The sequence below is a fragment of the Rana temporaria genome, chromosome 5 (assembly GCF_905171775.1).
Source record: "Rana temporaria chromosome 5, aRanTem1.1, whole genome shotgun sequence".
Classification (NCBI taxonomy): Eukaryota; Metazoa; Chordata; class Amphibia; order Anura; family Ranidae; genus Rana; species Rana temporaria.
In genome coordinates, this window is record NC_053493.1 from 376108776 (window position 1) to 376119180 (window position 10405).

The 10405-nt window shown below is 42.2% G+C and overlaps 1 protein-coding gene across 1 annotated transcript in view; it reads left to right on the forward strand.

Moving 5' to 3' along the window:
- TRHR (thyrotropin releasing hormone receptor) overlaps positions 1-9735 on the forward strand; it is a 58165-nt gene extending 48430 nt beyond the window's left edge. The window contains exon 3 of the mRNA XM_040354854.1: positions 8894-9735. Coding sequence (XP_040210788.1) covers positions 8894-9319 — 426 coding nt within the window. The 3' untranslated portion in view covers positions 9320-9735. The remainder of the gene's footprint in view (positions 1-8893) is intronic.
- Positions 9736-10405: the final 670 nt, after the last annotated feature.

Consider the following 10405-nt stretch of genomic DNA (forward strand, 5'->3'; position numbering starts at 1 on the left):
ACTGTTGATCCAACTGCCCTAGCCACTGGCCCACTGTTGATCTTACTACCTTAGGCACTGGCCCACTGTTGATCCTATTGCCCTAGGCACTGGCCCGCTGTTGATCCAACTGCCCTAGGCACTGGCCCACTGTTGATCCTACTACCTTAGGCACTGACCCATTGTTGATCCTACTGCCCTAGGAACTTATCCACTATTGATCCTACTGCCTGGGGGACTGGCCTACTGTTGATCCTACTGCACTAGGCACTGGCCCACTGTTGATCCTACTTCCTTGGGCACTGGCTCACTGTTGATCGTATTGCTCTTAGCGCTGGCCTACTGTTGATCCAACTGCCCTAGGCACTGGCCCACTGTTGATCCTATTGCCCTAGGCATCGGCCTACTGTTGATCCTACTGCCCTAGGAACTGGCCCATTGTTGAGCCTGCTTAGCTAGGCACTGGCCCACTATTGGTCCTAAAGCCCTAAACACTGGCCCACTGTTGCCATTATGGTAAATACAGTACAGTAAAATCTTGGATTAAGAGTAACTTGGTTTGAATGTGTTTTGCAGGACAAGCTAATTTTTTTAACATAAATTTTGACTTGATAAACAAACAATGTCTTGATATACAAGTAGCGTCATGTCACAATGAACTGGGTATAAAAAAAAAATGAGGTGCCTCTAAGTGTAGTAATAAGGTTACATTTAATGAAGGTACAACATTTAGCAACTCACATGGTTGATAATTAAAAGGGGCAGGGATCTGGGGTAAAGCTGTCCACATAGACCTTCCTCCGCACCGCTATCAACGACATCCCTTCCACGCTGTGCTCAGTGAGCGCTTCAAGCCTCAATTTCAGATTGCTCTGCTACAGGGTAGTCTTCCAGGTTACGACTACAGACTGACATCAGTTAGAGCCGGATGGTCTATGTAGACAGCTTTCCCCCTTGGATGACTGCATACTTAGATGTGCCCCTTTTAATCATCAACATGTGAGTTGCTAAATGTTGTACCTTCATTAAATGTAAACATATTGCTACACTTAGAGGCGCCTCTCTTCTTTTTTATATATCTCCACTTTGATATACAAGTGCTTTGGATTACAAGCATGTTTCCGGAAAAAAATATGCTCACAATCCAAGGTTTTACTGTATTTCATTTATAACAGGTTTACCTTACTACAGCTTCAGGTTATTCTTCCCCAGTTGACATTGTGGCTTTAAGTATCCCATGGGGGTATAGGATCAGCTCACTGTTTACACTGTCGAGGTAGCAGCCTTTATGAACCTGCAGCTTTCTCCAACTGAAGGATAATCATAAGTGTGACTGTTTCTTTCCCTGAAAATTACAGTGAAATCTGTGAAATTATATTTTTATGGGTTAGTGATATAAATGAAACACCTAACTGTTCATACAGCCAAAGAAAAAAGGATGATAGCAGCATTAACTCTGCCTGGTGCTGGAGGGTTTCACTATGGTGGGTAAAAATGGAAGGAGATTTACAATCAACGGAACGTTTTACCTTTTATCCTTCTGCTGCTGTAGTTTATGAGTACTGGGATCATCATGGGTTTTACCAGCCTAAATTGCTTTGCATCTTTCATGATAATGCTGTTGGAGATGCAGATGAGGCCCCTTATCTATACGGAGATATAAAAAAAGAAAGTTTTCCCAGGATCCCATTAGATGAGGTATTTTCTGAGCTAACTCACTATTGGTTGCTAGAGATCAGTAGTTGGCAGGTGTTAATGCCTCTATGCATTTTGCTCCTGCAAAACTGGTGCGAAACGCAGTGGGTGTAGGTAGTGCCCCTATAATAGTCAACTGTGGGTGGGGCCCTGGGAAAGTGGGGTATGGGAGCAGGTCCCTCCAGCATAGCACCATATAGAGCAGCATCTTGTAGGAGAAAGTGAGAGTGCCCAGCTGGGCAGCACTGCTAAGTGGGACAATTGTACAAAACGCAGAGTAAAAAGAGACACCTTGCCTATCCTGACCTTCAGTTGCAGGTCTGTGGCTTGGGATGGCCTTGGGGCTTGAGAATGAGGATCTCTATAGTGAGCTAAACCAGCTCTGTGGGGCTTATTATGAAATGTTATTATGAGTGGGAAGATGGCTGAATCCAGATGACTAGTGTTCTTTACTGACTTGGAATCACTGTCAGATCTCTGGATATAATATTATGCTGTGATGAAGATGTGTAGAGCGGAGCTTAATAAAGATGGGTCAAACACCCCTGTTCGGTTCGCACCAGAACTCCTGAACAGAGAAGTTCTGACCCGAATGGCAAACCCCATTGAAGTATATGGGAGCCAAACTTGAAAAATCAAAAGTCACAATTTTGAGGCCTTATATGCAAGTAATTGGCCATAAAATGTGTATGGGGGTCCGGGTATTGCCCTGGGGGACTTGCAAAAATGTTTTTTTTTTTTAAATATTGTTTTTACAGGAGCAGTGATTTTAATAATGCTTAAAGTGCAACAATAAAAATAAAAAATTCCTTTAAACATGGTGCCTGGGGATCCCCTTAGTCTGCCTGTAAGGTGGCATATCTGTGACATGTATCAAACATTCAGCAGCAAAAATTTGATTTCTAATGAATAAAAAAATGCATGAAATTACATTTAAATTGCCAGCAATACAATACAATTGGTGGCAATAAAAAAAAAAACAGTGTTCAGGCGCAGCGGGTGGCATGATTGACGATGAATTTACATCGGGATACACTGTGTTCTTAATTTTTTAATAAAGATATTGTCAAAAACTGTCTCTGTGTCTTTATTACATTTTTTTTTTTGGTAAATTAGAAGGCCATACTCATTTACATACGGGGGGGGGGGGTCTGGGGGACCCCAACAACCACTGCTCAGGGTTGTGTGGATGAGGCGCTTGTCCCCATCAATATGGGGACACGGTACTTTTTTGGTGGGGGGCAGAGTGTGAGCCTTCAAAGAGACCAAAGCTTTTTTTTTCAGGTCCCGCGGTATGGCAGGTGTTGTTCCCCTAAAGGACACTCCCCCATGTTGAGGGCATGTGGCCTGGTATGGTTCACGAGGGAAGGATGCTTCCTCATCCTCCCCTTTGCTGACCTGCTGGGCTGCATGCTTAGATAAGGATCTGTTATGGCTCTGCCCCCCCACCCCAAAGCACCTTATATCCATGTTGATGGAGACAAGGGCCTCTTCCTCACAACCTTGGCAGGTAGTTGTGGAGATCTGTGGGCGGGGGGCTTATTGAGATCTGTAAGCCCCCTTAACATTTTCCCAGACCCCCCTATGTGAATGAGTATGGGGTACATAGGACCCCTACCCATTCACCAAAAAAGTGTAAAAAGTGAGTATAGACACAAGTTTTTGACAATCCCTAGTTAAAAAATAAAAACAAATTGTCCCCCAAAGGTAGATTGAACATCAATCATGATACCTGCCCCACTGACCTGAAAAAACAAACAAAAAACTGGTGCCACCGTCCCATCCCCCCACCCAAAGCCCACCACAACCACCAGCCAGGGTTGTCGGGATAGGCCCTTGTCCCCATCAACATGGGGACAAGGTGCTTTGGGGTGAAGGGGGCAGAACATGTGGCCTGGTATGGTTCAAGAGGGGGGGTGCTTGTTCGCCCCCCATTTCCTGGCCTTCCTGACCGCATGGTCAGTTAAGGGTCTGGTACGCCATTTTTTTTTTTTTTGCTGTGGGGTTCCCCTTAAAATCCATACCATTGTCACCTTTCTTTTGTTTACATTTTAGCTGTCAGTTGGGAAGCCCAGTGACAGATGATGAGTCTTTGGTTGTTAAGGACGCAGCGGCCAGCTTCCCAGCCCTCTGCTTAACAACCAGCTATTCTATAGCGAAACAAAACGAGTTCCAAAACGAATCAACACAACAAAATTAGTAACATAACGATTCTATCAGAAACTAAATGTAACACATTTTTCTACTGAAACCACTTCACTTCGCTGCCGGCCAGTAACACTTCTCTGGTGTCATCACTTACAATGCAAGGACCAGTAGTTCTGTTATTTATGGAAGGGTGGTGAGGGCCCACCAACATTCCAAAGCATTCAATTGTCTTCCCCCTACCCAAACAAGCATTTTATCCACGCAGTGCGGGGACCCCACTGGATTAGTAAATAATTTAACAGCACATCTTTAAGAATTGGGGTCAGGGGTTAGCGGTTTGTTTTATCAGCAAAGTGTTAAAGCTTAGGTAAATGGTAAGTGTTGGTGGGGGGTAGAAGTTAAGCATTATTTTGGGATTCAGGTTTAATATTAAGCTGGACGAATCTTGCAGCAGTAATTGCTGGGTCAGCAAAGTCTGGACAAGATTCGATCCTTCCATGGGCAGGTTGGTTATACTGAAGTCAATATATCGACTTCAGTAAACCAGCCTGTCGGATTTTTGCATGCAATTGCTGCTATAACCGCCAGCCCTAGTTATTATGTTCTGCCAGCAGGGAGGTCTCCCCGCCGGCAGAACCCAATAGCACTGCAGGACGGATTCCCCCATCAACATTGACTGTGTTGATGGGGGAAATCTTCTATGGCTTGCCTTAGTGGTTCAGGAGGGGAAGGGGGCGCATCCCACATATACAGTAGGGAGCTGGCTGTGAGACATCATGAAGTCACAGCCAGGTCCCAAATCCAAGATGGCAGCTCCAGAGAAAGCCCAATGAAGAATCAAATGTGGGGAAGATAACACTGGACTCCATGGGCAGGTGTGTGTCCATTTCTTCAAAGTCAGCAGCTATAGTATTTGTAGCTGCTGACTTTTATTTTTTATTTTAAAAGTATTAAAGTTCCTTTTTAAATACTATGCATTTGACTGCAGTGATGCAGTACTTCCGAAATCCATATAATTAGTCTTTTTAAACATGACCCCCTGAAGCTTATTATTTCAGCCTGTGACAGGGTATGATGCTGAAAGTCACTAAATGCACAAATTACTCAAGCAATGATTAGCTCTCTGTATGTTAAGGAAAGCGGCAGACTTTAATGTACACTGTACCATATGCCCCAGCATTTGATTACCTCTGCTGATTTGATGATTAGCTGGTTTTAAGGAGCTATCCCAGTGATCCGTATGTCCTTGCCTAATGAATTCTTTCAGAAGATTCATACTATAAGTGATTTAAAGACTCCTGTAAAGAGATGAAAGTGGTTGGCTTTACTGCTTAGATTATTAAAAGCTGCCTATTTTCATTAAAGCTAGACTGAAAGTCCAAAACTTAGCTTTTGCAGGTTTGATAACAGTAAACTGTAATTATGTGCAACAGCAGCACACATTGGGGAATCGGTAAATGCTTATCTCTCCACTTTCTATGATGGGTGTGTTTGCCAAGATGGTACATCAGAGCAAACATGCAATCAAATCCCATAAGAAGTTCCATTTGCAGTTTGTGAGAAGCCATGTGTTGGACCCTGCAAACATGTGGAAGAAGGTGCTCTGGTCAGATGAGACCAAAAATGAACTTTTTGGCCTAAAAGCAAAACGCTATGTGTGGCGGAAAACTAACACTGCACGTCACCCTGAACACACCATCCCCACCGTGAAACATGGTGGTGGCAGCATCATGCTGTGGGGATGCTTTTCTTCAGCAGGGACAGGGAAGCTGGTCAGAGTTGATGGGAAGATGGATGGAGCCAAATACAGGACAATCTTAGAATAAAACCTGTTAAGCCCTGTACACACGATCGGATATCTGACGGAATGAAATCCGATGGATTTTTTCATCGGATATCCGATGAAGCTGACTTTCATCAGTCTTGCCTACACACCATTGGTCAAAAATCCGACTGTGTCCAACGCGGTGACGTAAAACACTATGACGTGCTGAGAAAAATGAAGTTCAATGCTTCCGAGCATGCGTCAACTTGATTCTGAGCATGCATGGATTTTTGACCGATGGACTTCCACGTAGACGATCGTTTTTTTCTATCGGTTTTTAATCCATAGGAACATTTTAAAACATGTTCTATTTTTTTTCACCGATGGAAAACAAACCGATGGGGCCCACACACGATCGGTTTGTCCGATGAAAACGGTCCATCGGTCTGTTTTCATCAGACAAACCGATCGTGTGTACAGGGCTTTAGAGTCTGCAAAAGTCTTTAGACTGGGGCGGAGGTTCACCTTCTAGCAGGACAACGACCCTAAACATACAGTCAGAGCTACAGTGGAATGGCTTAGATCAAAGCATATTCATATGTTAGAATGGCCCAGTCAAAGTCCAGACCTAAATACAATTCAGAATCTGTGGCAAGACTTGAAAATTGCTGTTCACATATGCTCTCCATCCAATCTGAGAGAGCTTGAGCTATTTTGCAAAGAAGAATGGGCAAAAATGTTACGCTCTAGATATGCAAAGCTGGTAGAGACATCCCCAAAAAGACTGGCAGCGAAAGGTGGTTCTACAAAGTATTGACTCAAGGGGCTAAACACAAATGAATGCCACATTTTTACATATTTATTTATAAAAGAAAACCATTTATCATTTTTTTTCCACTTCATAATTATGTGCCACTTTGTGTTGGTCTATCACATAAAATCCCAATAAAAAATACATTTAAGTTTTTGGTTGTAACATGACAAGATGTGGAAGTTTCAATGGGTATGAATAAGGGCTGTGGAAATTAACTATTAATTCATCAATTAATCTTAAATTGTTTTGATCAATCAAAATTATTTTGATTGGTACTCACCTTCCGTCGGAGATCCGGTGACGTCACGGACACCGGCGGGGCTTTCCGTGTCCATCTGAAGGGCTCTTTTGCTGTGCCTTCATATCAGCATGCCGGCGGGACCTTACTATCTGCCACACGCAAGGGCTGTTACACTTCCCTCTATCAACCTGGGATTCTACAACCATCCACTGGGAGTTGTGATAGTTCCCTTCACGGGACATCTACATGCTGACGGACTGATGTTAACTTCTCCTCATCTGGATTCAGCAGTGGCATCGTTGTACACATTTTTATACCAGTATCATACTTGGCTACATGTTTTTATGACTGCTTTTGTTACCGTTTAGTATTACTCGCACCATTTTTACAGTTTATGTAACTACATCTATTTTATCTCCAGTGCAATATTTATTTTGTTACCTACTTGAAGACTATAAAAGTTTTAATGCTATTCCCATCGAGCGCTGCATTTGTGTGTTTTTTGTATCCTGCTATCCATTATTCCAGTGGTTGGTGGCTGCACTGGGAATCAGCCTGCAAGGAGATCAGCTAAAAGTAGTTGGATCTGTATGTGCGTTATAATTAATCGAAATTAGTCGATTAATCGATTTTAAAAAATCGATTAATCGAACACAAAAATTTTGATCAGTAACAGCCCTAGTATGAATACTTTTTTAAGGCACTGTATAAACCCTGTATAATAATAGCAATAATAATAATATTAATAACAATGTACCTAATCCATAGCTGATAGCACATAGTAGGCACTTATAGCTTCCTGAACATCAGCTTCATGTTCCAGCACACCTTGGATCTTGGATGTCAAATAAAAAGTCCACTTTTTATTTGACCATAAAAGTTCATACCCACTTCACCAGGCTTATAGTCTATACATTACACATCAACACCATGCCTTAAGTATGTTTAAAGGGTCAGCATGAATTTATTGATGTTATGTGGTGTGTCGGATAACCTGCTGATCTTTTGGGTAGTAAGCAATTGTGCAGATAGTATGCAATTGTGCTGCAAGTTTGAAAATGACTTGCTAAGCTATTGCTTGATTTGCCAGGCTTCACAAGTTTGTTGCACAATTGCAGCACGTCTGCATTGCATTATAGTCATCCCACCACATGGGTCACTGTGGCTGAATTTTCATGCTGTAGACTTGCAGAGCTCTTGCTTTAGGTGCACCAATGCAACTTTGCTCTTGCTAGAGACTTGCCATGCAAATTTGCTACAAATTGGAAAAGTGTCAACCAGAACTTGTGTTTCAGGTGCTCTGCAAGTGTACAACTTGTTAATAACAATGTGCAGCAAGTTAACAGACTTAGAACTCAACACTGCCACAATTTGTGGCACGTTATCCTTCCTATCTGGGATATAACTGAGACTCTAAAGGTGAGAATCCTCATAACTTTTAGGTGAATGTAAATTCTGCCAGTATGACTCTGACCTTGCCACTATTCTACTCTGCGACCTAGTGCAAACTTAGTTTGCCGCTTATGCCACGTACACACGGTCAGACTTTTGACCTGGCAAAACTCTGTCGGAATCTCCAACGGAAAAATAGAGAACCTGCTCTCTATCTAAAGTCCGTCGGAATTTCCAACTGAAAAAGTCTGATGGGGCATAACACACGGTCAGAATATCCGATGGAAAGCTCCCATCTGACTTTTTCCATCAAAAATTCAGAGCGTGTGTATGAGGCATTAGGCTCTGTTGAAGCAGGGTGTGTATAGATCTTTGAGCATCGGCTGCTTGGAGAGAGTGCTGGCGCAGGATGGAGCTCGTCCCAGCTTCTGCTATGGTTTATACAGAAAGAAAGGATCTCTATCCGTGCAGTCCCTAGACTCAGTGTGAAAGTGGCAATCTCAACCTGGACTCCAGCCAGGCCATTCCTCCGATGCATTTGGCTCTGTCCCTCTGAGCTTAGCCATAGGGAACCACTTACCACTAGGCCACTCTCTTGCAATCAATTGCTTATTCTTCATTATGGATTTTAATATGGACAATGTACTCATGTAACATGATGCCAGCTTTTGACCAAGTATTGGCTGTAGCAATAGGAAATCCAGGTGGAACTTCTTACCATGTGTGACTTCCTTAATTTAACTTGACAGGAATCATGCCATACTGAAATATTAGTATTGTTTAGACTCCCCTGTATTTAGCATATTTTATTTAATTATGTTCTTAACTGTCCTTTTTTTCCCTTGTTTTATATATGCAGGTGACAAAAATGTTGGCTGTCGTCGTGATTCTGTTCGCCTTCCTCTGGATGCCATACAGGACCCTAGTGGTTGTGAACTCTTTCCTGTCCAACCCATACCTTGAAAACTGGTTTGTATTGTTCTGCAGAATCTGCATTTACCTAAACAGTGCCATCAACCCTGTCATCTATAATCTCATGTCACAGAAGTTCCGAGCCGCCTTCAGGAAACTTTGCAAGTGCAACAAAAAGCGTTCGGAGAAGCCTACAAATTATGGAGTGGCACTTAATTACAGCGTTATCAAGGAGTCAAGCAATGGAGGAAGCCCTGATCATTTCAGCACTGAGTTGGATGACATCACCGTGACTGATACTTACCTATCCGGTACAAAGATGTCCTTTGATGACACCTGCCTACCCGCTGATGTCACATACAGCAGGTCATAGCCGGTAGCCAACAAGTCAAAGCCAGATATTGATTATTACAAGGGAAATTTTAATCTTGTCATGTTATTTCACTGGACAGAAAGATTTTTCTTGTTTGTTAGAAGATTCAAAAATCTATATTTTTTCAGTATATTGGGAGGAACGTAAAAAGGGTAGACGGCCTACAAAACCTTCACATGTATCTCAAGTGAAACCGCTTTTGAATCGAGGAAGGTCTAGATCCCCTATTAAGTATTTATTGATCTATGTTTCTTCATCAGTGAGATCTCCCTGCCCCCAGAAATACAACAGGAAGTGAGAGTATAATAATATAAAGAAAGGGTTTTGCGCAAAAACTAAATGGTACAGTATCAAATAAAAAGAGACGGTGATGGGTGATAATCAATCAATAATCATAAACATGTTGATCAATAAAGTATATATAGTAGGAGGATAGAACAGAAATGGGGCTGAATGTCCACTAGGAGAAAATGTATGTAGATGGCAATGAAAGATTTGAACACATCCGTATAAGGGCTCCCAGAACTCTCACCTCAATACCAAGTGTCAAAAGCATCCCGGGTCTCCTTGCATCATACACCTCCTCGCAGCCACAGAAAGTGAAGGTAAATCTTTCCATAGTGAATGTTTTGATAGATGTCACCAGACCAGGTGTCTCTATTAGAAGATCAAGATTCCTTCCACTCTGGTTTTGGTGATAGGTGTAACATTTAGAATTCTACTTCAATTCTCTAGTTGGTCTTCAGGCAAATAGTGAGGTTATATCTCCCTAATGAGCACACAACATAATTTAAAACTCAACAGAGCTTCTAAACCTTTCCCACTCAATAAAAATTTAAAAAAAAGTTTTAGCTGGGGTTATACAAAAATTTGAAGGACAAACCCCCCTCCTCACTTAAACTTAAATACCAACTGCAGCCAAACATTTAGTTTTGGTTAGAGTAGGGGAAGAGTTATATGCTCTGTTGTGTTTAATTGCCATTTCCGTCCCTGTTGGGGAGATTTTACCTAAATTGAAAATAATGCCGCGATCATTTTTCGGGTTGTAAAAAACTACGTTTTTAAAAAATGTAATTTAAAATGATC